The 27,931-nt window shown below is 42.5% G+C and overlaps 1 protein-coding gene across 2 annotated transcripts in view; it reads right to left on the bottom strand.

Annotated features, from left to right (window-relative positions):
- Window positions 1-128: 128 nt before the first annotated feature.
- Window positions 129-27,931, bottom strand: part of trim44 (tripartite motif containing 44) — a 94,000-nt gene continuing 66,197 nt past the window's right edge. For both annotated transcript variants that reach the window (XM_078220393.1, XM_078220394.1), the window contains 2 exons: window positions 4,531-4,631; window positions 129-2,168 (listed from right to left, as the gene is read on the bottom strand). In XM_078220393.1, the coding sequence (XP_078076519.1) occupies window positions 4,547-4,631 (85 nt within the window). In that variant the 3' untranslated portion in view covers window positions 129-2,168; window positions 4,531-4,546. The remainder of the gene's footprint in view (window positions 2,169-4,530; window positions 4,632-27,931) is intronic.

Genomic DNA, 27,931 nt, shown 5'->3' with positions numbered 1-27,931 from the left:
GCCTATTCTAATTTTCAATCTATTTTCATAAATTTCAATATCCCATCCTGCTGCTGAGGTGAATAACGGATGAAATCACATTCCAATTCCCAGCTATAACAAATTAGCAATAACACTTTAAGTTATTAAAAAAAATCTTTTTATTACCGATTACAAGAAACACACAAATTCTGAATAGAATGCTGCAGAGAGCTACTCTATAACATCTTTACCTGTGAGGTCTGACCCTTTTCCAGTGGTGCAGGCCTCCTTGAAGCAACCTTTTATACATAGTCATCCCTTTGTCCATACAGAGCACACTATTGAGCACTATCCTCTCAGCAATTTGCATTAATATACAGTATTGAGAAGTAATAAACAGACAGCTTGTTAAACAAGGACTCTATTGCAGAAAAGACTGCATTGTACACTGGCTGCTTACAATTCTGTGGGAGTGGGTAACAGAATAACACATTCATCTCAAAATCAAATTGAAGGGATTGTGATCAGTGGCTATGCACTATCCTGTTGGGGATCATTCTGTGTGAGTAGACTACAATGGCCCAATGTAATGAGTAATTAGTGCATATTTCATACATGTGGCACGTACATGCCTGAATGTATACTGCGAATAACTTTCTGTTGCCTTGTAGGCTGCTCTGCTATATACTGTGCCGTCATAAAACAGACAAGATAGAGCATCTGGACTCGCAGGATGATGCCACATTTCAAAGAGAAAGGTGGGGATTTGAACCATGTCTGGTACAATCCCTCACATTGGTCTCAATGTGGCTGGTCCAGTTGAATGCACTAGGCTGCATCTTTGGAGACAGCCAGAAGAAACCTCCCCATTCCTCTGAGTGGTAGCTCCAGCTGTATAATAAAAGATTATGACCTAGCAAACTTTTTCAGTGGTTTTTATATTTCTGCCAAATGTACAAATGATGTCTGTCACATCAAAAAAGGAACAAGTCTCTCAGAAATATCTTAAAAGTGCTTTCCACACGAGATGGTATTGTTGATTTTGACTAAAATTGGATCAGCTGCCTGTCAGACATTTCTTTCAATTTACATGTTCAATGAAGAGAAGTGAAGGCTCTTTTATACTATTGACCAAAGTCAAAATCACTCCCAAAGAATTACTTGCAAGCACACTGGTTGTTTTACTTATCAAATAGGGATGCCATCAAGATCCCTTAAAAAGCAATAAATCTGTCGGTGTATTGGTTGAAGGACAAGAGTAGGTCAAGATTACAGACTGGTTTGGGAGATAAGTGATTATATAAGGGAATGTACCCCTGTAGGAGGTCTCGGAGTGGTGCAATCTCTTGTTGAATGCCCAGTAATGGTAGGACTGCTACCTCTGCGTTTCTGAAGGTTTATATCGCATAGCCTCCATGTGGTGTGCCTCTACACTCTCCACATTGGTCGCCTAATCTGTCAATTCTCATGCTGCCAGCCTTTCCAAGTCAATTGGTAAGTGAACAGTGTCTTTTTCACCCAACTGGATGATTCCAACTATTTGCTTTCCCAATTCCCACATTTTAAAAACTGATAAAGAGAAGTGTTGAAAGAAAATGATTTGTTTCTTTCACACCCCTTTTGTTTTTTTCTCCTGGTATGTCCCAGAGATTAATCTTCAATTCAAGAGACTACAGAACAAACCTGGAAGGTTGACAATCCAAAATGATGGTAAAATTCTACCTTGTAAGAGTTTTCTGGGCAATCACTCATTGACCAACGAATCTACTTCAGGCACTGTTAAAGGGATGAAAGGAGGTGCTTCTCATACCATCAGAACAACATGGTTATCGGGAACAGGAATTAACAAAAAAAATCTTAGATATGTGTATAAATCAAACACATCTTGGCCAGTAGCAAGATACAATAAATAATGGCTCAGTGAGGTTACTTGGGATGCACTTTACAGTCTGGTTCTCCATTCAAGACCTCATCTCTGTGAACAATTGTTATCTCTTGCTCCAGGCAACTGAGTTGTCCTCCGGATCCAGCACAGAGATAGCAGCGGTGTCCAGTGATTAAAAAGTTTCCGCATTCATTCAGCAGTTTCCAATTTCAATAGTCATTAGGTTGACACGTTAAAAAAAATTGTTTTAATCCTATGTGAGAATCCAAGGACTTCAATACGAAAAAGTGGGGAAAGCCAGTTGGAAAAAATTCAGGAATATCTGGAAGACAAACAGTTTAAGAAGGAAGACCAATGTTATTGTGCAACAAAGCAGGCAGTTGTTCTCTGCTGTATCTCTGTAGTTTGTTTTACACCAATCCTCCCTGAAAGTCATAGATTTCTCTCAAATGGTGCCACCCAGACCCTGAGGTGCCAATGTTATGTGGGGATTGTTAAAGAAATCTCTCCACCTCTGGGTGAAAAGACAGAGACCACTGCCAATATACCAATTGCAGAGGGGAGAGACTCTCACAGCTGTATATCAATGGGGGTGATCAGCTGATAAACTAAGGCCAGTGTTGAATAATTAATTTAGGACTTACACTATGAAATAATTCAGTCGTAAAGTCAGGCCAGGGAAGGAACACTTAGTGAGATATTAACAGGTCACAACCCTTCATAATTGTGAAAATTAAGGCATAAAGTAAGGGTGTAAGTTGTAAAAGTGGATCCATTCTGCCTGCAGTTCATTGCTTCAACACTGACTTTTAAAGATAATTTATACTAGAAATAAAGTGGGCCAGAGTAGTACATGGGTCAGCTAAAGGTAGAGTTTTCTTTCTCTTTTTCTGTCTCAGCCTCTGTGTTAATTAAAAGAAGACCTCCATACATCTTCTCCAATAACTTTTACTAAAATGCTGTACAACTTATCCTTACAATTACATTGTTCAGGTTAGAAGCTGAATTTGATATAATTCAGTAAGAGGTAGTGCTAAGAGCAGTCTGAGATTGAGAAATGTGAGCGGGAAGTCAGTTTAGCAATGTTATTTCTTGTGTTAGGTGGATTCAGTTGGAACTGAAGATCCAAGCAGAACAGTTAATCCTGTCACAAAGGGTTTCCTCAATTTAACATTCTGGAAGCTAATGCTTGCTTTCCAGTTAAGAAATAAGATTGATCCAACCAAACCATTTGTGAGGATGAAGTTGTTTAAACTTTGAATGCAGTTAATCATAGTTGATTAGTTGAGCTATTTGATTGACTTGCTATTGAAAGCTGTTACTTCAACAGCTATTTAAGGAATTAGGTTTAAGTAACCTCACCAGTTTATAGCCTCAGTCTCTGGTCATTGTTATAATTAATATTCAACATCCATTAGCAATGATTTATAGTGATATACTGTAATGTATGTGAAGCCTATGATGTTTGTTTTGTTAAACAATCTTAAATCATTGCCACTCAACTATTAGTTAACTTTGACATGCATGAATACTAAATATGTGTACCCAATTTTAATGTTAAATTACAATTTGGTACTAATAAAGTACCAAATTTATGGTCTGACTGGTTCCTTGATAATTTGACCAAAAAGAGCTAACTAACTCTCTTAGCAGCTTAATGGTAGCCTAACCAACAGTAATAGGTTTGAGTATTACTGAAAGAAAGAGATTTTGTGTTGAAGCTTTTCATCTTGCACTCATCAGGACAGTTCACAAGAATACCAATGTCAGGGGAAACAACAAATTTATATTTGAGAAGAGTGTCGATTAACTGGAAAGTAGAATCTGATTGATAGAGACATTGCCATGGAGTGCGCAACAATTGATGCTGACTGACAGTTAACTGCCAAGCACTATTGATCACACTGACAACCAATTTAAGATTGTCAGTCGGGTTTGTATGTGTGTGTACTGGGAGGTATGTATATTAATACATAGGGCCCTGTTCTTTGCAGACAGAAATAATGTGTACACACATAATGCTTATTTCAGCTACAAAAAAATAAGAGACAGCCATTTGCTGGTTCAGTTTTCAGGGCAATGTCTTGACCAATCAGTGTCAAACTGCCTGATTTAAATTTCAAACAAAGCTTGGCAGCTAACTGTTGGTCACCATCAACTGGTGCACTCACCATGGCAACGTCTCTATCAATCAAATTCCATTTGCCAACCAATCAACACTCTCTTTTCGTACAGTATAAATTTATTATTTTGCCTGACATTTGTATTCTTACCTGATGAATGCAAGATGAAAAGCTTCAACAAAAAATGTCTCTCTTTTCAGTAATGCTCAAATTCTAATGAAGGTCAAATGACTAGTTAATAAATTCATTTAATTTTGATCCAAACTGAATAATATAGGAAAGCTATATGTCTCTTTAATCTTGATGCCTCAATCACTGAAAACTGTCTATTCTCATTTACCTAGTTCCATCTCTTCATAATTTTGAGTTGTGGGTTGAAAATTAACGTGTCAATTTTACTGTTGCTATGAGATAAAAAGGCTTTTGTTCAATCAGCCCAAGATGAATTTAACTTCAAGTTAGAGATGCAATAAAAGTGCAAACTCCATTACACCATCCAGTCGCCAACCAGCCAGGGGCCAGATTCTCTACATTCATTATTGAATTCTGGTGCAAGCTTACCTGCATCTTGCTTACTTCACCAAGGTCCATTAGCACTGGGAGGCTCGCTAAACCGCCCCCCTGTCCCTGGAGGAGGGGAGTCATCTCTGTGTGAGTTTTCCCTTTTGGAAAAAGAACAGGAATGTCATCTTAAGCAAACACACAATGGTTGATAATTTTGTCAGAGTTGCTTCCACTCTACTGCTCTAGCATCGATGGAAGTACAGTAGAAACCGCATTTACACTGTACATACAGCAAAATACTGGCTGAAGAACAGGAAATTCCAGGTCAATATGTGGTTTATAACATTTATAGGAATGTTGTACTTCAGCAAGTAACACTGTGCATTATTATTTCATTTATGAACAGAAATATTATACCCAGTAACACAACGTATCACAATAATAACGGTAGGCCTGTCATAGCACTGCTCTTGCGTTTTGTTACTTCTGTTGCTTGGAGCCTGAATAGTTTGCCCATCATTGTAACACAGCTTATTTACTAATGCAATGCATCACTTATCTTGCACAAGATCAGAAAATAACAATTTGCTGACGATAAGGCCAATTAACATTTCCATTGGAAGGAAAGCGAGTTCAATGATTTTATATTTATCCATTTGGCAGTTCTGGTTACTGGGGAGTGAACTTTGTACTTTGGATCCCTAGGTCAACATTTATAATATTTGTCAGCTGATTAGCAGACTCCACTGAGTTTTGTGGGGCCAGGATTCTATAGCTGGAATATATTTTACAATCAAATCACATGAAGCCAAGGTACAGATCTGTTCCCCTATTCCCCTGTTGCTCTCCGTGGTGGCACGGTGGCCCAGTGGTTAGCACTGCTGCCTCACAACGCTAGAGATCTGGGTTTGATTCCAGCCTTGGGTAACTGTGTGGAGTTTGCACTTTCTCCCCGAGTCTGTGTGGGCTTCCTCCGGGTGCTCTGGTTTCCTCCCACACTCCAAAGATGTGCGGGTTAGACGATTGGCCATGCTAAATTGTCCTTAGTATTCAAAGATGTTAAGGTTAGGGGGATTAGCCATGGTAAATGAGTGGGGTTACAAGGATAGGGTGGGGGATGGGCCTGGGTAAGACGCACTGTTGGAGAGTCGGTGCAGACCTGATGGGTTAAACAGCACTGTAGGGATTCTATGGTTCTATCACAAGCACTGCAAAAGCACCAAATATCATAGCATGCTTTGTCGTAAATGGCAACCTGATGACAACATCAAGGCTCAGGACTAGGTCTTCTGTCTACAGATCACCTATATGAAAATGCCATCAGTAGCACTTCTTTCCTATCAGTATGAATCATCCCAGCAGCATGAAACCATATAAAGAAGATAGAAATAACATTAAAATGACTCTGTTTCAGCATTTAATTATCTAGGCACTAAAATAGTTATTTTCCTTGTGTTTAGATGAATATTTGGTGAGGAAATCATTTTCCATATTTTATCATTTTAATTTATTGATGTAGAGTCAAATTAAATTCACCATCATAAAAATGGATTATAAATTATGAAATCTATGTTGTTATATATGTGTTTATTTCAATGTGAACAGGAGGTTGAGTAAATTGGGCTTATATTCACTGCAGTTCAAGAGAAAGAAGTGAGCTCATTAAAAATTACAGAATTCTGAAGGGTCTTGATTGGGTCAATGCTGGTCACAGAATCTAAAACATGGGGCACAGTCTCAGGATAAGGGGCTGATCATTTAGCACTGAGAAGAGGAGAAATTATTTTAGTCAAAGGGTTGTGAATCTTTGGAATTCTCTACCATAGAAGGTTGTGGATGCTCTATCGTTGAATACATTTAAGGCTGGAATGGATAAGGTTTTTGGTCTCTCAAGGGAACAAGAGATATGGGAAATGGGTGAGAAAAAGACGTTAAAGCCCAAGATCTGCCATGAACATCTTCAATGGTGGAAAAGGCCCAATGGGCCATATGGTCTATTATGTTCTTGTGCAACATGATGATACAAAGTTGGGTGGGAGGGTGAGCTGTGAGGAGGATGCGGAGATGCTTCATCATGTTTTGGACAGGCTGAGTGTGTGGGCATATGCATGGCCGCTGCAGTGTAATGTGGATAAATGTGAGGTTATCTAATTTGGTAGCAATAATAGGAAGACAGATTATTACTTGAATGGGTGTAAATTGAGAGAGGTGGATACTCAGCAAGACTTTGGTGTCCTTGTGCATCAGTCACTGAAAGTAAGTACGCAGGTACAGCAGGAAGTAAAAAAGGCAAATGGTATGTTGGCCTTCATAGTGAGAGGATTTGAGTTTTATTACAATTGTATAGGGTTTTGGTGAGTCCACACCTGGCATATTGTGTGCAGTTTTGGTGTCCTTATCTGAAGAAGGATGTCCTTGCTATAGAGAAAGTACAGCAAAGGTTTACCAGGCTGATTCCTGGGATGGCAGGTCTGCCATATGAGGAGAGACTAAGTCAGTTAAGATTGGATTCATTGGAGTTTAGAAGAATGAGAAGGGATCGCATAGAAACTTATAAAATTCTAACAGGGTTAGACAGTGTGGATTCAGAATGTTCCCAAAGTGAGGAAGTCCAGAACTGGGGGTCATAGTTTGAGGATAGGCGGTAAGCCTTTTTGAACTGAGGTGAGGAGAAATTTCTTCACCCAGAGGATGGTGAATGTGCGGAATTCACTACCACAGAATGTAGTTGAGGCCAAAACATTGTGTGATTTCAAGAAGGAATTAGATATAGCTGTAGGGGACCAGAGGGATCAAGAGATATGGGCAGGAAGGGGGAATCAGAATATTGAATTCGATGTTCAGCCATGATCAAAATAATTGGCGGAGCAGGCTCGAAGGGCCGAATAGCCTACTCTTGCTTCTAGATTCTATGTAACATGCGATGTTATTTTATGCATATTTAATGAAAAAATTGGGTGTAGGGTAATGTATAAACTACTCAGTAATTGTAATGGTGCAATTGTGTGCTGTACTTTTATTAATAAGACACTTGCCTCTTTAAAAGTGGTTGGTGTTGTTTTGTAGAAAGAGGTTGGGAGCTGATCACAACATTACAAAAAAGCCAGAGGCGGCTTTGGGACCAAAAGCCAAATCATGGATCAGCAATTAGAGTCAACAGCCCAGTTCCAACCTGGCTCCCCAAGCAGCAATTAAAAGAAAACGAAGCTGGCGGCTTGTTTTCATTTCAATTCTAACCCAGTGAAAAGAAGTAAAGATTGCACTGGAGTTCATTGACTGGTTGCAGGAACACACAGGACATGTCGGCAGATTCCGACGCACCATTTGGAACCAAATACTCACCTTCTGGGCTGGATGATGGTGGTCGGGTGTAGTTTTTGGGTGGGAGAAAAAGTAATTTGAGACATTGTTTTTATCTTGCGGGGGAAGATATAAGAGGTGAGATTTAATTAAAGATACTGCGGCTCAAGACAGTGCCAGAAAGAGCACAAAAGTTCACCCTTGAGGGCCATTTTGGGAAAAAGATGAGCTCCCGACTCTGGATGCTATTGAGAAGGATTTCTGTGCGTGTGGGAGTGTCCCAGCACTGCCACTTATACATTGGCAAGTGGGTGGCTATCCAATTCCAAGGATGCATCGCAGCACAGGAGTTTTTTTGGGTTTACTGACAGTAAATGGAGCGTGATATAAAGGGAGGGCGAGGGGGAACGCTGATGTTGTACAAAAGTATTTCATTGGCTGCAAAATGCTTTTGGATAAAGTAAAGTTTATTTATTAGTCACAAGTAGCACTGCAATGAAATTACTGTGAAAATCCCCTAATCGCCACACTCCAGCGCTGTTCGGGTACACTGAGGGAGAATTTAGCATGGCCTAACCTGCACATCTTTGGACTGTGGGGGGAAACTGGAGCACCTGGCGGAAACCCACGCAGACACAGGAAGAATGTGCAAACTCCATGCAGACAGTGACCCAAGCCGGGAATCAAATCCGGATCCCTGGCACTCTGAGGCAGCAATGCTAACCACTGTGCCACCGAGGCGCCCTGATGTTCTGATCTGCATGTCTTTCCTACTTCATTATAACTCCTGCTGCTGCACAGAAACATTATTCATGCCCACTCAGCACCCACTCCATCTGCCGGCACATGCATTGCGTCCCGGCCCCTTGCAAACCCCCCCCTCACTCTATTCCAGCACCTAGCTACTCCGATCGTCCGATGCAGCAAGAGGCCAGGAGCGAGGGGGAGAACAGGGCAGTGTTGGATCTGAGGAGTGGGGTGGGCAATGCTGGGATGAGGGAGGGAAGGGGGTGAGTGAGAGGGATCAAGAATAACAAACACTGTTGTATGTTAAAAATGTGCCATTTTCCATTTTGATGCAGGTAGCTGCCTGATATCTCGCCTTTAAATACTTGTATCATGCACTATACCTCTGCCAAGGCTGATAAATCTTTCCTATGTACTTATAAAACAAAACGCAGAACTCCAGATTGGTTCACGCCAGGCACGGTACAACTGAAACATCCTTCCTCACTTTTTATTTTGCTCCCCTTGTGATAAAAGTCAAAATTCCATTCCATTTTTTTTGTCCTTAGCTTTTATAAGAACATAACATAACATAAGAACATAAGTAGGCCATCTGGCCCCTCGGGCCTGCTCCGCCATTCAATATGATCATGGCTGATCTTTTTGTGGACTCAGCTCCACTTACCCGTCCGCTCACCATAACCCTTAATTCCTTTACTGTTCAAAAATGTATCTATCCTTGCCTTAAAAACATTCAATGAGGTAACCTCAACTGCTTCACTGGGCAGGGAATTCCACAGATTCAACAACCCTTTGTGTGAAGAAGTTTCTCCTCAACTCAGTTCTAAATCTGCTTCCCCTTATTTTGAGGCTATGTTCCCTAGCTCTAGTTTCATCCGCCAGTGGAAATAACTTCCCTGCTTCTATCTTATCTATTCCTTTCATAATCTTATATGTTTCTATAAGATTTCCCCTAATTTTTCTATATTCCAATGAGTATAGCCCCAGTCTACTCAGTCTCTCCTCATTAGCCAACCTCTCAACTCCGGAATCAACCTAGTGAATCTCCTCTGCACCCCATCCAGTGCCAGTATATCCTTTCTCAAGTAAGGAGACCAAAACTGTACACAGTACTCCAAGTGTGGCCTCACCAGCACCTTATACAGCTGCAACATAACCTCGCTGTTTTTAAACTCCATCCCTCCATTTGCCTTCTTAATTACCTGCTGCACCTGCAAATTAACTCCTTGAGATTCCTGCACAAGGACACCCAGGTCCCTCTGCGCAGCAGCATGCTGCAATTTTTTACCATTTAAATAATAGTCCATTTTGTTGTTATTCCTACCAAAATGGATGACCTCACATTTACCAACATTGTACTCCATCTGCCAGACCCTTGCCCACTCACTTACATTATCTATATCCCTTTGCAGACTTTCAGCGTCCCCTGCACTTTGCTCTTCCACCTATCTTATTGTCATCTGTGCACAGGAATGTTCAGTTTCCTTTTCTTCCCAATCCCTGGTCTCCTACCACTAAGAAGAGATTTATAAGAATGTTGCCAGGGCTTGAAAAATGTAGCTTTGAGGGGAGATCGGATAGGCTGGGCTTGGTATTCTTAGAACAGAGGAGGCTAAGAGGTGACTTACTTGAGGTGTACAAAATTGTGAGGGGCCTAGATAGGGTAGACAGGAAAGCCTTGTTTCCCCTAGTTAAGGGGTCAATTACTGGAGACATAGATTTAAGGTGATTTGCAGAAGGATTAAAGGTGTCATGAAGGAAATCCACTGCCTAAATTGGTGGTTGAGGCTGAAATGCTCAACTTATTTAAAAGGTACCTGGATCTAAAGTGCTGTAACCTGCAAGGCTACAGACCAGGTGCTGGAAAATTAGATTAAAATGAGTGGCTATTTTGTTTTCTCTTTTTTTGGCCAGCCAGACACAATGGGCTGAATGGCCTCTTTCTGCACTGTAATGTTTCTATGGTTCTATTTGAAGTTGTCTTTCTCACATTCAAATTGGATGATCTCACATTTCCTGACTTTTTGCATCCCTGTTGTGCCTCATTTGTGGGTGTCTTTGCCTGGTCTAGTGTTCCTACCGTGTGCTACCCCAGTGGCTGCTGCCACATGCTTGGTGGAAGCCTTCTGACTTTCACTGGGGGTGCCTACAGATAGCCTTGCAGGAGCTCCTCAAACAACTCCCTGACTTGACAGCCCAGCTTCTGACTGCATCACCTTGGAAAAAGTGGCAGTAATATGACTGGCTGGCTGACTGGCAATCGTGCAAGTATAAATGTCGGTCATCTTAAGAGATGATAGCAGATTCACGTTCCACAGAGTTACTGGCACTCTGGGGTCAGTGCCTCAACAGTCCTTGCAATCTGCTGGAGCAAAGATAGGTGGATTGCTGTGAGACCCTGAATGCCGCTTTGAGCACTGAAGCCCACACGAGGGCAGTGCTCACATGATAGTAAGTATGGATCTACATCTTCCCTCTGTAGCACTGAGATGTCTTGAAGATCTTTTCCTTTTTAATTCATTCATGGGATGTGGGTGTCGCTGCAGTGGCAGCATCTGTTGTCCATCCCTAGCTGCCCTTGGACTGGGTGGTCTGCTATCCCATTTCAGAGAACTGTTACAAGTCAACCACATATTTTTGGGTCTGGAGTCACATGTAGTCCAGTCCAGGTAAGGATGCCAGATTTACTTCCATAAACGGCATTAGTGTGGATTTTTACGACAATCAACAATGGTTTCATGGTCATTATTAGACCTTTAATTTCAGATTTGTATTGTATTCTGCCATGGTGGGATTTGAACCAGGTCCCCAGAGCATTACCCTGGGTTTTTGCAGTACTAGTCCAGTGACAATACTACTGTGCCACTGCCTGCTATATGCTGCAGTGAAAGTTGAAACAACAGCCAGTAGACACTACATCATGGTTGGTTGAGCAGCACTCTCATGGAATTGTTGAACACTTCATGTTAGAAAGAATGGGCTCCAACCTCTGCTCTTGTCCTCTGCACTGGAGCTGAGATCCTCAAAGCTCCAAGACAGTGACAGGAGGGTATCTGGCAGGTCTGTCAATGCCCCAAACAACTTGGTGTGCATCATCTGTAGCTTTCTCCTGTTCACTGCCTCATCAATGCTCGAGTCCCCTGCAACATAACTCTTCTGTATCCTTGCCTCTGGGGAGCTGGCACATGAGCCACCCTTTGTCTGGTCTGGCTACATTAGGTGCTTTGCATCTCCCAGACTGTGTGAAAATTAAAATCTTCAACTACAACCACAATACACAGCCCTCTGGCATACAGAATTCAAAAGATTCACATCTCTGATTGAAGAAATTTCTCAACTCAGTCCAAAATGGCCTTTTTCTGAGACCCTAACCTTGTGTTCTGGATTCCTCAGTGAAGGGGAAACAGTATCTATCCTGAGGCCCCTTAATAATTGTATATGTTTCACTTATATCACCTCTCATTCTTTGAAATTTCAGGAAATAAAGGTTTAGTCTACTCAATCTCTCCTCATAGTACAATTCCCTCATCCCAATAAACCTTTGCTGCATTGCCTTTAGGGAATGTATATCCTTCCTTTCCAAGGAGACCAAACTACATGCAGTACGTTAGGCTTGGTCTCACCAATGCTCTGTGTAATTGTAGTAAGACTTGGTTACTCTTACACTCCAATCCCTTTGTGACAAAAACTAACAAATCATTTACCTTCCTAATTTCTTGCTGTATCTGCATATTGGCTTTTTGTAATTCATGTTCAAGGACACTCCTGAATACACACCCTTTCAGTGTCTCATCATTTGAAAAATACTCTGCATTTTAATTTTTTTTCTACCAAAGTGGATAACCTTACACTTCACCATATTCTGTTTCATCTATCATGTTTTTGTCCACTCACTCAATCTGTCTATATCCCTTGGCTGCCTCTTTGCTTCCTTGTCACCACTTACTTTCCCATCTAATTTGATCTTGTTAGCAAATCTGGATATGTCAATCCTCTCATCTAAGTTATTGATATGAATTGTAAATAGCTGAAGCCCAGGTATTGATCCTTGCAGTATCCCACTAATTACAATGTCCTGTTTATTCCTATTTTCTCTATTTTGTCCATTAACCAATCCTCAATTCATGTAAAATAGCACTCCATAAAGTATTTTATGTCATAACCTCTTCTGCAGCACCTTATTGAATACTTTTTTGAAAATGCAAGTAAACTATATAAGGATTTCCCCCTTATTCATCTTATTAATGACATACTGAATTGCAATGGATTTAGAATCCATAGAATCCCAACAGTGCTTAAGAAGGCCATTTGGCCCATCGAGTCTGTACCAACTCTCCAAAGGAGCATCTGAAGCTGGGAGGCAGCAGTGCTAGCCACTGTGCTGCCCGTTTGTCAAAAATGCTTTCTGTTTCATAATCTGTGAGACTTTGTAATCATATTATGATTTTTTAAGTATCCTGTTACCACGCCTCTAATGATAGATTCTAGCCTTTGCCATCTCCTGATGTTAGGCTAACTAGCCAATAGTTCTCAGTTTTCTTTTCTCCCTTTGTAAAAGAAAAGGTAAAGGTAAATCTTAAATAGCTGGGTTTTGTTTGTTACCTTCCATTCCTTGGGAACTATTCTGGGACTTAATGAATTGTGCATCCTTTGCTATTCATAATTCTACCCAGAGTGTTTCCACTCCCTGATCATTCATATTATAATTTTTTGTTTTACTGTAGGGGGTATTTTATCAGTATTGGTATCCCTTTCTCTTTCTCTATTTCCCACACCTTTGTAGATCCCAAAGATTGAACTCCTTAACACACATTCATACCCAGTTTATTGCTAAGTCTCTGTAATTGTTAATGTACTATATTTTAAGCTAGGTATGTTTCTAATTTTCTATAACGAATTTGCTTCCAACACATGTACACAAAGGCATGCCAATAATATCCTGTTGTTTCTGACAAGGACTCCTATGTCAGTGCCATCCTGATTAGATTATGACATTACTTAATAGCTTGGTGATGCACATTAATTGTTTCTGGCATTTGTGCGTGTTTGGTGATTGTTTTTCCAGACACGTACATGTGTTAGTAATCAACAATATTGGTGGGGAACATGCCCAGGGATGATCAGTAGTGGTCTAATTGGGTACGTGAAAAAAGATGCAGCTCTATCTTTGGATGGTTTATTTATTTTCTGGGCACGGACAGGCTGAGGTTTAAATGAGTCCACCCAAGACAATTCATCTTCATTTCACAACATGTGATCTGATTTATACTCGAGAGGAGTGTCGTCACCTCATGGGCTGCAAAAATATCCATGTGAGATTATAAGCTTGTGTGCTGTAACTTGTGAAATATGGTTGGCTTAAAATATACATGTCAACTGAACCCAGAGTCCCTTTTAATGTCATCTGTGAGATTACTTAAAAGGACCTTATAGGTACAATACAGCTACAATTTATATGCCTTGTATCGCACATTGAGAACAAGAAAATATCATTATAATCTGGGTGGTGCAGTGGGTTACTAACATTGCACGCTCAGTCCAGAATTATAGGACGGAAGTCTACAAGTCGAGAGGACAGTCCTCATCTACTGGAATATTTTTATCAATACTTTGCTCATAAAATAAGCCTAATTGTGACAATAGTAAATAAACTTAAACTTAAATATGAGTACTGAACCAGGCACACCCAAATCCCAGCACTGTTTGGGTCAGATTTGTTGTCCAAAAGTGGGCTTTTACTCAACCTCAGGACAGCAACCTCTGCACAAAAAAAAAAGATTTTTCATGCTAGTGTCACATCTCATTTGATGAGGTTGATCATTCAGTGCCACCTTTCAGAAATTTAGACAGGTCTGGTATGGATTACTTAGTCATGATGTGGAGATGCCGGCGTTGGATTGGGGTAAACACAGTAAGAAGTCTCACAACACCAGGTTAAAGTCCAACAAGTTTATTGGGTAGCAAAAGCCACTAGCTTTCAGAGCGCTGCTCCTTCGTCAGGTAAGTGGGAGTTCTGTTTTTGGGAGCCTTGGCAAGGAGAATTGGCAAGGATTAACTGCCTTCTGCTGTGTTGCAGCAACTATGCTGAAGATTCCGCAGGTAATTGCTTGCTGTAAATTCCCACTTACCAGACGAAGGAGCAGCGCTCCGAAAGCTAGCGGCTTTTGCTACCAAACAAACCTGTTGGACTTTAACCTGGTGTTGTGAGATTTCTTAATGGATTACTTAGAACAGACTTGATCGAAGACCTGTTCCACGGTTATTGTGGCTGCTCATTGATAGGCAGCAGGGAGAGGGCACACTCATTGCTGAAAACTTCATGGAATTCAACTGCATCTTTGTGACAAAGTGTGTTGGGGCCACATGTGAAGAATGACCATGTGGGTCAGGTATCTGAAACCATCTGTCTTCCATGGGAGAAAGAAGAGATCCCATTCCACAGCAAGCTCCATCAACTAAAATAAGACCAAAATACTGTGGATACTGGAAATCTGAAATTAAAACAGAAAATGCTGGAAAAACTCAAGAGATTTGGCAGTACCTGTGGGGTGAGAAGCAGAGTTAATGTTTCAAGACTGTATGATAGTTCTTCAGAGCTATGATCCTGTTTCTCCCTCTTCATTGGTGCTTTCTAGAACTTTTGTTTTTATTAATTGCAATCGACTGTCAGTTGGCCCGTCAATTAGAGAGCCAGAAATGTCATGGAGCAATGGGGAAACCTCTTACCATCTGGACCAAAACTTTTTCATTACAATAATATTCGCCAATGGAGGTGGTTTAGGACCTACAATTATTCAGGAAAATACGGTATTTCATCAGCCTTTCAGAGGTGCCACACATGAAAAAATAAAACATGACAGGACCATGAATCTTTCCCATTTTCAGCACTAAAGCATTTCACGCCTCAGTGCATACGACACCGTCTCCATGGCAACGGGTATAATTTACAGCAAGCAATTACCTGCGGAATCTTCAGCGTAGTTGCTGCAACACAGCAGAAGGCAGTTAATCCTTGCCAATTCTCCAAGAGTGGGTTAAAGACTCCCAAAAACAGTTTAATGACATTTAAACCTGCTGTAAATTCAAAAATAAATGATCTTTTTTCATCTTTGTCCCCATCCTGAAGGCACTGACTCTTATTGTATCATGGATGCAGGCTATTCTCAGGGCATCAAGACCAAGTGACCATTCTGCATCTGTTCACTGAGGCAGTGAGAGCCAACCAAACCTGAGCCTCTCCTCACCCTGATCTTAACTTGCCTTCATGCCCACTGGGTCAAAACCGTGGAACTCCCCAACAAGCAGCAATGTGGTAGCATTTCCACCACATGGACTGCAATGATTTAGAAGGTGGCCCATGACTGAGGTCTCATGGGTAACTGCGGCAGGCACATAATGTTGGCCTTCCCATCGATGCTCACATGCCGCAGAACGATGATTTAAGAATTGTTTGCCAGTATGACTCACTAGATTGAGACCACGAACAGGAATTTCATGTGAATCTTCCCCAGCCAAAGGGCACAATGCTGTCACCACCACCAATCTCTGTCATTCCGCCTGAGTCACATGTTAAACACAGCACAGACTATGGATTCAAACCGGGACAGTTCAGCTACTCACTGGCTCAAGTACTCACTGAGACCTCAGCAGTGGGGCTAGTGACGTCTTCTCAGTACGGTGGTGTTCACTGCCCCGATGTGGGAGCACCACTGCTTCAGAAACTGCCTCCAAATTTCCTCAGACTCTCTGGTGTTGTGTAGCTGTAACTTTGTCAGTAGTGAAAGGGGAACACTACGACAGCAGAAAGTCTGAGGGTCATAGAGCTTTGCAGCACAGGGGCACAATCCAGTTCCCTGCACCTATCCTCCCTCTGAAGGATACTCTCCATTTAATCCCATTAGCCTGCAATTTTCCCAAATTCTTTGAACTTTCTTTCAGGTATTTATGTCCTTTCCTTTTACAAGTAACCATGAATCTGCTTCCTTCACTGTTTCTGGTCATAACATATCCCAGCAACACTCTTGTGCACAAAAAAGTTAATCTCTCCATTCATATAGTCATGCTCCTTAGTCACTGACTTACCAACCACTGGAAGTGGGATTCCTTTACTTTAGCAAAAATCATCATCCTCATCACTGACAGTGAACTAGATGCAGCATCACACACTGACTGAACGAGACCAAACACAGGTCATCAGCTTGAACTGGTTAGAAATATGGGATAAATAAAGACTTCGCACAACAAATCTTCAGAGGGAAAAAGTTAAAGCAGTATTGCTACCTTGGTAATGATCTTCCTGACATTTCCATTACATTGTAAAAATAATCAACATCTTCAGTATGGGATTATAAATGTAATTTTTAAACTGTCAAAACTTTAATCACCTCTCTTTGTTTTAATTCCCTTTGCTTTACCTCAGAGGGCAGCCATGGCCCTCTTTGTTTGATCAACTCTGCAGTTTACAGAGGTTCTGACTAAGGTTGATGGTGTGTGCCTGGCAGATTCCCTGCACACATTGCAGAGTTCCTACCAGAAGCCATGTCATGTCAGGAGAGGCCCTGGATTAGAAGCAGAATGAGTCGCCCCACTGAGAGTGCAGCATTGGCTGTTTTCCAAATTGGATAGTCAGACCTCTCTGAGGTGGTGGCCAAACAAACACTGGGCTTGGTGTGGCAAAATAATGGCTGTTTTTAACTCAGACTCTGATATTTTCCACAAAAAAGATAACATTTGTTGGCAAGATAAAATAATGAAGTCTAACTGCTACATCTTGCGTATGATCCACTGACTCAAACTCTGCAGCTGTCGAGGACCTTGACAATGCTATATTCCACTGTTAAAAGATCATATTATTCTGAGGTGGGGGGATTGGGTGGAGGTTACCCTCTCTTTCAGCTCTCCATTGCAGAAGTCTAGATATGACACATTTAAAAAACAGGCCATTCTGCCCAACTAGTTGGGTCAGTAATAAAAACAGAAAATGCTGCAAATACTCAGCAGGTCAGGCGACATTTATGGAGAGAGAAACAGATTGAACAACAGCCCAGGTCTTTCAGTCTCCAAGTCATCAGAAACTATGCTCAAGATACACATTGGATCCCTATGGAACTCTGATGCACTGATTTCTGTGGGAATTGCCTTGGAGGTTTCAACTAGAAGTTTCAATGGGCAATTTCCCTGCTCCCCTGGACTCTCCAAAAACAGACTGACTCCGTTGGAGGCTTCAGATGAATCTGATTTACTTATCCGAATAGTTACTTAGGAATCGTTAGACAGAAATTTCCTAGTCTAACTCCTGGGTGACTATAGAACTTACCGCCCCAAGCACCAATCCCAATACAGGAAGCTAACTTTCCTGACCTCCACCAATTACCTTCCAACCCGACCCGACTACCTCTCCTATCTGATCAGCATCGGACACAGTGGTCCCCACACTGATCAGAAGATTTGGGCCAACGTTACAGTCCTGTGATCTTTCATCAAAAACATTAATTCTGTTTCTCTCTCTACAGATGCTGCCTGACCTGCTGAGTATTTTCAGCACTTTCTGCTTTTACTTCCAGAATCTGCAGTATTTTCCTTCTGCCTACAAATAGATCCTGACAGGGAACAGGATTACAGTTGTTGCAGCAAACACTGCTTATGGTCAACAAAGATCTTTTTCCATACATGCTCTGGCAGGAAACCCTTCACTATAGTTGCAACAGGGCGTATAGCCCCCTTCAACAACAACTTACATTTATAAAGCACCTGTAATGTAGTAAAACATCCCAAAGCACAGAGCATAAATCAAGTAAAAATTGACACCAAATCAAAGGAGACATTAGGACAGGTGATCTAGGTTTTAAGGAGTGTCTTGAAGGAGAAGGTAAAGGAAGAGAGACAGAGAAATTTACATACTACCATGGTTAGAGTGAGAACACTGGTTGAATTTAGGGTGCCTGTAAATCACTCACAAGATCAGATACTGAGGTTGCATTTCATAATGATTCTAACAACAAGATATGTGGTACCAAGCTGCCATTGGAGGTACTTACTAAAAATGTACTTGAGCACCACACAATGGCTGCAATTGAGTTTGGGCAAAGTAAAGTGTCCTTGTAACACTTGCTGCAGGAAAAACTGACCTCTCCTGCAGAATGATTTAACATGAGCTTGTCTATTCTCTTCAGTATAGTTCGATCCTGTTGCTTAGAGTTCTTAGTTCTGCCGCAGATGTAGCTGCTACTCTGTCTAGGATAGATAGCCAATATCATAGGGAGACAGAAATAAAGAATTAGGGCCTGATTTTACCATTGCGTAAAACGTGGTAAAGTCGGGCGTGAGGCCATTAATGCAATCCGCGCCCGCGTCTGTGCAGATGGCCACTTTACTGAGGCCGGGAATGGCTGCGATCCGATTCGCGCCCGAAACGGGTGCAACGGCGATTTAAATGCATTTGCATGCATTTCAATTGAATTAATGAATTGCCCGCCCAACTTTATCAGCATTTCCCTCTTTACCATCGCGTTCGTGCGTCCAGATTGGGCGCGAAACAGACATGCTCGGCAAAAAGTCTGTTTTGGGCACTCCAGCTGCTGAAGAGGTGAGTTCAGCACTTCCAATGGCTCTCTGACTCAGATCGGTGGTGGTGGTGGGGGCGGGGGAGGTAGGCGGGCCAGATCATTCTCTGGTGAGGGAGGCCCGATCATTGTCTGGTGTGGGGGAAGGAGGAGGCGGGTCAGATGTATCTCTGGTGGGGGGAGGGGGGGGGGGCAAGGGAGGCCCAATCGTTGTCTGGTGAGGGGTGGGGTGAGGGGGGAGGGAGGCAGGCCAGATCATCCTCTGGTGAGGGGGTGGGGAGGGAGGAGATGTACCTCTGGGGAAGGGGGAGGGGTGGGAGGCCAGATCATTCTCTGGTTTGGGGTGGGGGAGGAAGGAGGCGGGTAAGATGTATCTCTGGTGTGGGGGGGGGGGGGTGTGGGGGATTGGGGGGGAGGGTCGAAGGAGACCTGATTATTGTCTGGTGGCGGGGGGCTAATGCGGGCCAGATCATTCTCTGGTGAGGGGATGGGTAGGGAGGAGGATGTACCTCTGGGGAGGGAGGCCAGATCATTCTCTGGTTTTGGGGGGGGAAGAGGAGGGAGGCGGGTAAGATGTACCTCTGGTGGTGGTGGGGGTGGGGGAGGCCCGATCGCTCTACTGGTGGTGGTGGTGGGGGGGGGGAGGCCAGATGGATCTCTGGTGGGGAGGGCTGGGGGGTCCGCTGTTACTCTGCAGGCGATCGGTGTGGGGGAAGGGGGCAGGGTCACGATCGGTCTGGGTAGGGGGGAGGGGGTGGGGGTGGTGGATAAGGGGGACAGTGATGTTGTGGGGGCCATCGCTCCCGCTTTTCGCTCCCGGGCCGCTTTATCCGCTTTTTGCGGCCCGGGAGCGATGTGACACGGGCGCACTTTTTCAATTTTTTTTCCTCACTGCGCATGCGCAGTTCAGAGCTCCGATTGTTTCAGGCGTGCTAAGCCCCGCCCACAGCGCGATTCGGACTTGCGATTTTTTTTCAAGCTAAGTGCGTATGGGGGCGCCTGAAAGCAGATTTCCAAGTCAGATCTGAATTGCGCCCAGATTCAGCACTTAGAATGAAAATGGTAAAATCGGGCCCTTAGAGTTCTATAGCACCTTTCATGACACAGGATATCCCAAGGAACTTTCCAGTCAATGAAGTGCTTGTAAAATGTAGTCTCTGTTGTAACTTCGGAAATGCAGCAGCCAATTTCTGTACAGCAAGCTCCCACAAGTAGCAATGCAATAATAACGAGGTAATTTGTCATTAGTATGGACTGAGGGATAAATATTAGGAAGAATACCCCTGTTCTTCTAGTGCTATGGTGCATTTTATTTCCAGCTGAGATGGAAGATTTGGCCTCAGTTTAATCTCTCCTCTGAGAGGCGTCGCCAATAGTGCAACACTCCCTCAGTGCCTGGAGAAGCTTTAAATGGATGGCAATGAGTTAATGTATTGAAAAATGAATTGCGTGTCTGTACTAAACTCCCATAACACCTTCATGAAAAGAGTTATGTTACTCCAGAGACATACTGCAGTAATTTGCACGTGTTCTCCATCTGGTATGTCCACCAATTTTGAAAGCCGAAGAGAAAATTCACTATTTTTACAGGCTTGAATCCAAGCTAAGAGCAATGTTTACACATGTGTTTTGTAAGGATTGTTATGAAGCATCTGCCCTGTCTCCCTTGGGGACTGGTGCTAGGCGAGAACCATTGGAGAAGGTAAGACCTGCCTTGTCTCCCTGGGGTGATTGGTGCTGGTATCTCTGTGGAGAGTAATTTGGATGTTAAACAGTGTGTTACCACCTAATTAGACAACATCAATTGGAGAAATCTGTGCTTTGGCAAGCCAGTATCAATCTTCAAGCAGTGTTTGGCCAGTGCACCCAGTAAACTTACTGTTAATTGAGTGTGACCATTACTTTGTTAACTTGCCTTTGTGGAATTAGCTTTTGTGCCCATTTCCTACGAATGGTGACCAGCCCTATTTCTGAACTGAATAAACAAACAAAAAAGCTGCAGCAGATGCTGAAAATCTTGAACTAAAACCGAAAAATGCTGAAAATACTCAGGTCAGGCAACGGGCCATAAGTCTAATTAACTGTGTCATCCTAAAATCTACAAAATTGTTGTTGTGAGATTCCTCTTGACTCTGCAAAAGACAATGGTCGCCATCAGGGACAGCACCATCCACCTTCTAATCTGTGCTGGCCCCAAGAGTGTAAAAAGAGTACAGTACTCTTTCCCAAACTCACAGGAAGAAGATGGACACATATTGCTTTTCTCTGAGAAGGGCCCAAGTCATAGAGGTTTACAGCATGGAAACAGGCCCTTCGGCCCAACTTGTCCATGCTGCCCCTTTTTTTAAACCACAAAGCTAGTCCCAATTGCCCGCGTTTGGCCCATATCCCTCTATACCCATCGTATCCATGTAACTATCTAAATGCTTTTTAAAAGATAAAATTGTACCTGCCTCTACAGCTTGTTCCAGACATTCACCACCCTCTGTGTGAAAAAATTGCCCCTCTGGGGCCTTTTGTATCTCTCCCCTCTCACCTTAAACCTATGTCCTCTAGTTTTAGACTCCCCTACCTTTGGGAAAAGATATTGACTATCTAGCTAACCTGTGCCCCTCATTATTTTATAGACCTCTACCGTCCCTGAGAGGAAGAATCTAACATAGCCAGTCACTCATTAGATATAGTACAGTGGCCTGAACTATGTTAACAGGATTGAACAGAAACAGAGTGAAACATTTATAGGGGTCAAAATCCCTTTGCCTGTAATCAGCACTGCTAATTATCACCCAGCGATTAAAGTGATATGGTTAGAATGAGCATTTCAGTGTGTCTGAGCTAAGCTGAATGGGTATGACCAGGGTCTCCGTGATGATGCTTTAATCTTGACTTGCTCACTCAATTCCCGGTTATAGCCAGGGTTTTGAAAGCTATCTGGATATGAAAGAGGCGTCAAAGAGAAAAACGGCACTGGTCCAACTCCTTTAGGACTTGACAAGAGTACCAAACCGTTACAGGTAATCACAAACAAGTGGTTTGATTGGTTGAGAGAAATGTAACCATTCAAAAACATCCTTTGCAACAGAAAGCAGTCTCATGCTGTGTTTTATATAGCTGTACGCTCAATAAATATTTCAATGGTTATGTGGAAATATGGGACCTATATCTGACAAAAGCAATCAGCTTGACGGTCCCACTCCTGGCATCAAACACACTGGAATGCTTACTCTAACCATAATACTTTAATCATTGGGTGATAGTTGTCAGTGGTGACAGTGCTGCTTACAGGCAAAGGCACTGTGGCCCAATGGATCTTTTGTTCTGTTTCTGTTCTATCCGGCAGCATACAAGCTGCTGCAGTACATCTGCTTCATCCTCACTCATCCTGAAGGCTCTGCTCAAGGATAGTCATGAAACATCTTCACTGTCATACTTGAGTTCTGCTCATTGATTCAAACGTGAGTTCATTTTCAAAAATATATAAATTGGTATCAAATTTTACATCTGCCAAAGTTCATTCTATCTCCACCTATATACACATTTATCATATCCTCCATTATATCTATCCATTTATTGATATGCTCATCTACCTCCTTTTGTCAGCTTAGTTTTCAGATGGTCGATCTGCCTTTTCTATAACGTATGTTTATGTATTTTCTCTGATTGACAATCAATCTGTCTGAATAGGTACTCTCTCACTACCCTTTGCTCTTCCTGTTTGTCTGTCTCTCTTCTTAAATATTTCTGTTTCCCTATTTGGCTGTCTCCCACTTGCACATTGGGGACACACCAGCAGAGTAAATCAAAGAGCCCTTAGTGTTGCCATTTCTTCATGTCCTGACTATTTCCCCAGCCCCTTCCCTCTTTAATAGCTCTTGAACCAATGTACCATTCCTGCAATGTTTTATACTATTGCTTGCTTTGTGAATTATCGTCATGAGGGGGGACTTAAAACATTGGAAGCAGAGTAGGCTATGAGGAGACTTAATCAGGGCTTCTAAAAAAATCATGAAGTGTTTACTGAGAGTGAGAAGGAAGTGAGTACCTCCTCTGCTAAGGAGGTCATTGACAAGGGGGTCAGCAATTTAAAATGATCACTGAGAATAAAGATAGAGGTTAGGAAAAACTGCATAATGTCTGTTTGAGACAGAGATCATTGCATTTAAGGAAAAACTGAAGTAATATTTGAAACAGAGCAAGATACAAAGCTATGCACTGACAGAGAGTAAGGAAGTGGGATTAGTTTAAGAGGTGGCTCAGACCTAGAAAGCCTTGTGTTGTATTGTGTGTGACGGCCTGGAGATATGTGAAAAGCAGCACCAGTTCACTTACTTCCCTCTCTTTTGGGAAGTACTTGATCTGAGCCTTACACTGCCTCAAGTAAATATGGTTTGGGCAAATGCAAATGTGATTCTGTGACTTGTTAGCCCTGGAAGAAGTATTCATAACACGTTCAATGGCTGATAATCAGTCTGAAAGTCCTTCCACCACTTTCTTACTATTCCTCAAAGGGAAAAAAATGCACGTGTGAAGATTTGCCAAAAGAAAATTGGAATCTTCTTTTGATCAGTAACCTTCAGTCTTCTGAAGACTGAATATCCTACACAACTCATGTAGTCAATAAAATCGGGCCCATGAATGCAGCAACTATATATATATAAAAAACAGAGTTTGTTAAATATGCAGAGTCCAAAAACAGCTTCTATTTCACAGCTGACACACTGGAGACTTTTTACATTTGCTCACAGTGCTGTTCAAATGTGAAGGGATTTAAATGCCTTAGTGGACAGTTTTACATTCAAATTAATGAGGGGAGATATTTTAGTTTTGCTGTCAGGACAAACTAGACAAGTCATGCAATTAGTTAGCCTTTCCGTTTCTGTTTTTTTCTTTAATGCATTGGGCCTGAACTTCCACAGATTGGCAGAGTGGTACCACCCTGCTTCGAGTTGCTTACCTCAAACTTATTTCAATCCTTTCTATTCTGACCTTTTGATTCAGGCTGGGTGAGATTTGTGTAGCGCAGCAGGCACCTGAGGCCTTCTGCTGATGGCTGCAGATTCAGATGAAGGGAGGCCATGCCTCCTTTTTTACGGCACTAGCTGTAGTGGGTGCAGTTGAGCTGGGTTGAAATTGGTTTGTTGGTCTGGTAGGGTGTTGCACTACTCTGTTTGTTGTTTGCATGGACAGGGGAATGGCGGGGGGGGGGGGGGGAGGAGGAGGCGGCACAGTTGATTGGTTTGGGGGAGGGGGGGTGCCATCAGTGGTGACATGGGGCAGTCTGGGGAGTTATGCAGTTGGGTTGGGTGGAGAGTTGTTGATTAGTCTGGTGGGCGATTCAGTCACTGGTTGGGGGGCGTTTGATTGGTCGGGGGGGTGCTGTGCAGTGCAGGTGGTGGGGTCAGTTTGTCCGGTGGAGATGTGCAGTTGGGAGTGGTTACTGTCGGAGGAGGTAGAGGCCTAGTCAGGATTTCTGGAATGAGTTGAGGGGTGTCAGTACAGTAGTTACTCAGGAGGTAGAAGTAGTTATTCTAAATAACTATTGCTATAAGACAGTCAGGACCTTCCAATGTATGCAATTTAAATCACATTTTCAGATGGTTCTGTGCTATACTGGTTAACAGCCTAAGCAACTAGGCCCAACATAAATTGGACACTTTAAATTATTACAGTTAAACTGCTTCTACAAGCAAGGCCTGATACCATGTGGACAAGGTTACCACAGGTCAAAAGCAAACGGGCTGGCTCAGAACTGCCCTGCATATTGAATAGGAGATGCTCAACCTTAACAATGGGAGAGTTGTTATGACCCGAAACCCAACAAAAGGCACTCAGCCAGAACAATAGAACAAGACATTACTTTTGTGAATTCTCCAGTTTCAGATGGACTCTTTGATATTAACCATATCTTGAAAGGGGCTATGTGCACCCAGGACACCTAGGATGACCTGGCCCAAACGCATTGGGTGCTGTGACCCCTGCCCTGTGACTCCATTGGCTGAAAGCCAGAGAACATTCCAAAACGGCTTGGAGAGGGGGTAAAAATGGACATCTGGAGATGACGCCTAGCGAAGACTCGACCAGACTGCAACTTGCAACCCGTGATGACGGAAGAGGGCGTGAGAGATCCACCTTTGAACCAAGAAAACCCTGAGTTTATATGTTGATGTGAGGTCAGTAAATTAAATACAACAGCCCAGCCAACTTCACCAGAACGGGTAGTATATGTGCTTTTCAGGCAGTCAGCCTAGTTTCGGGAAAAGTTAATTTATTATGTAAGAGCTGTTTCTTTAACTTGTAAGTGTTTTAATAAAGTGAACCAAAGTCCTTTGTCTGTCTCATAAAGTAAGTAAAGTGACTGGCATGGCAGAGTAGGGAAGTTCTTCAATGCATCTTGATACATTGCCTTGGAGCTGGGAATTTTTGAGCCATCATCTCAAAAATATTCTCCCTTATTGTTATCTGTTGCATTTTCTCTTTTTCTCTTGCCATCTTGCCTTACTCCCTCAGTTTGTGCCTTCATGACTCTTTGGTTTTGCCTGAACCGCTCTTGTTTTTCTTTCTGTGAGTGGAATTTATGCTCTCCCCCGAGATGGGTTTGGTGGCAGGAGAGGTTACATTTAATCAGGTTGGAAGGTGATCGGTAGGAACTATGCCATCTTCCTGCCTTTGCTCTAATTAAGTCAATATTAGTTACATAAGGGCCTCATCCCACCACAGCTGGGGGAGATCGTTGGATTCAATGCCTCCAGCAACATTAGCTTTTGCCATATTATCCGTAACGGTTGCTGACTCCAAAACTTTTCCTAACTCTGAGTCATAATGTAAACTAATAATGGTCTTGGTATCTGCAAACAACTCTTCTGTGTTGCAATCTTACAACCCAAGATACTGGACCACTTTGGTTTAAAATTATTCCCGGTAAACACCTTTGGTTAAAACCAAAGTTCCTGATGTAAACATGATTATCCAGTTTGAACTGCCTCTGTTTGGCATGGTAGTCATGTCCTTCCTTCTGCTTCTCTTGTTGCCTGCTCACTTTTACTCGAGATCTGGATGAAGCAGATCTTGATAAGACTTTGGCCTTCTACCTCACAACAGATTCGCTGGAGAGAGCCGGGTTGTGGATTGTAGCGTGATGCGATACTGGAATAAAAATCTTGACAACTTTGTACTCAAAAGTATCACCTGCCATTCTCTTCAATCCCACATTCAGAGTTTGAACAGCTCACTCTGTCAAATCATTCGAAGCCGGATAAAACAGCACAGTATGAACATGGCGGACATCATTCTTTTGCAAGAATTCTTGAGGTAATTCACTGTTAAATGTAGTGCTGTTATCCGAAAAAAGCATATCTGGTGGACCGATTTGCAAACATTTGACGTCATTTCTCAATTGTCACAGAAGCTGTAATATTACTCATGACATCTGCTTTTTGAATGCGCATCTACGACAATTAAAAACATGCAGTTCATGACATTTCCCACCAAGTCCACATGAAGTCTGTACCATGGACAATCAGGCCATTGCCAAGGATGAAGTGGTGCTGGTTTATATGACATTGTCGAACAAGATTTCATCTTGTTTGGTCTCCAAGCCCAGATCCATATTAGGCCACCAACATATGACCTGCCTAGACTTTTAATTCTAGAAGCAGCTGGATGTGGCTCATGAATTTTATCCATGACTTGAGAACAACCAATGAAGAAAATTGTCTAGGGAGGACACAATATTTTGGATGGCAAATCCAGTAAAGAGAGATGACTCAACGCATCCACATTTGTGTAGTCTTTCCCTGCTCTGTACACGATATTGTATTGATAAGCTGACAATGTAAGCGCCTAGCACTGACTGTATTCTTGCTGATGCCATAGGAAGAATATATTTCAACCTACTAAGAAATTCAATGACTTGTGGCCAGTACATATGGTGAACAAACCATAGAACCATGGAAAATTACAGCTCAGAAACAGGCCTTTTGGCCCTTCTTGTCTGTGCCGAACCATTCTTTGCCTAGTCCCACTGACCTGCACTTGGACCATATCCCTCCACACCCCTCTCATCCATGAACCCGTCCAAGTTTTTCTTAAATGTTAAAAGTGATTTACCACTTTACCACTTTATCCGGCAGCTCATTCCACACTCCCACCACTCTCTGCGTGAAGAAGCCCCCCCTAATATTCCCTTTAAACTTTTCTCCTTTCACCCTTAACCCATGCCCTCTGGTTTTTTTCTCCCCTAGCCTCAGCGGAAAAAGCCTGCTTGCATTCACTCTATCTATACCCATCAAAATCTTATACACCTCTATCAAATCTCCCCTCAATCTTCTACGCTCCAGGGAATAAAGTCCCAACCTATTCAATCTCTCTCTGTAACTCAGCTTCTCAAGTCCCGGCAACATCCTTGAGAACCTTCTCTGCATTCTTTCAATCTTATTTACATCCTTCCTGTAACTAGGTGACCAAAACTGTACACAATACTCTAAATTCAGCCTCACCAATGCCTTATACAACCTTACCATAACACTCCAACATTTATACTCGATACTCCGATTTATAAAGGCCAATGTACCAAAGGCACTCTTTACGACCCTATCCACCTGTGACGTCACTTTTAGGGAATTCTGTACCTGTATTCCCAGATCCCTCTGTTCAACTGCATTCTTCAGAGTCCTACCATTTACCCTGTATGTTCTACTTTGGTTTGTCCTTCCAAAGTGCAATATCTCACACTTGTCTACGTTAAATTCCATTTGCCATTTTTCAGCCCATTTTTCCAGTTGGTCCAAATCCCTCTGCAATCTTTGAAAACCTTCTTCACTGTCCACTACACCTCCAATCTTTGTATCATC

This window comes from Mustelus asterias, chromosome 9, assembly GCF_964213995.1.
Source record: "Mustelus asterias chromosome 9, sMusAst1.hap1.1, whole genome shotgun sequence".
Taxonomy (NCBI): Eukaryota; Metazoa; Chordata; class Chondrichthyes; order Carcharhiniformes; family Triakidae; genus Mustelus; species Mustelus asterias.
The sequence above is the reverse complement of the archived record's forward strand: the minus strand, read 5'-3'. Positions and strand labels throughout refer to the sequence as shown.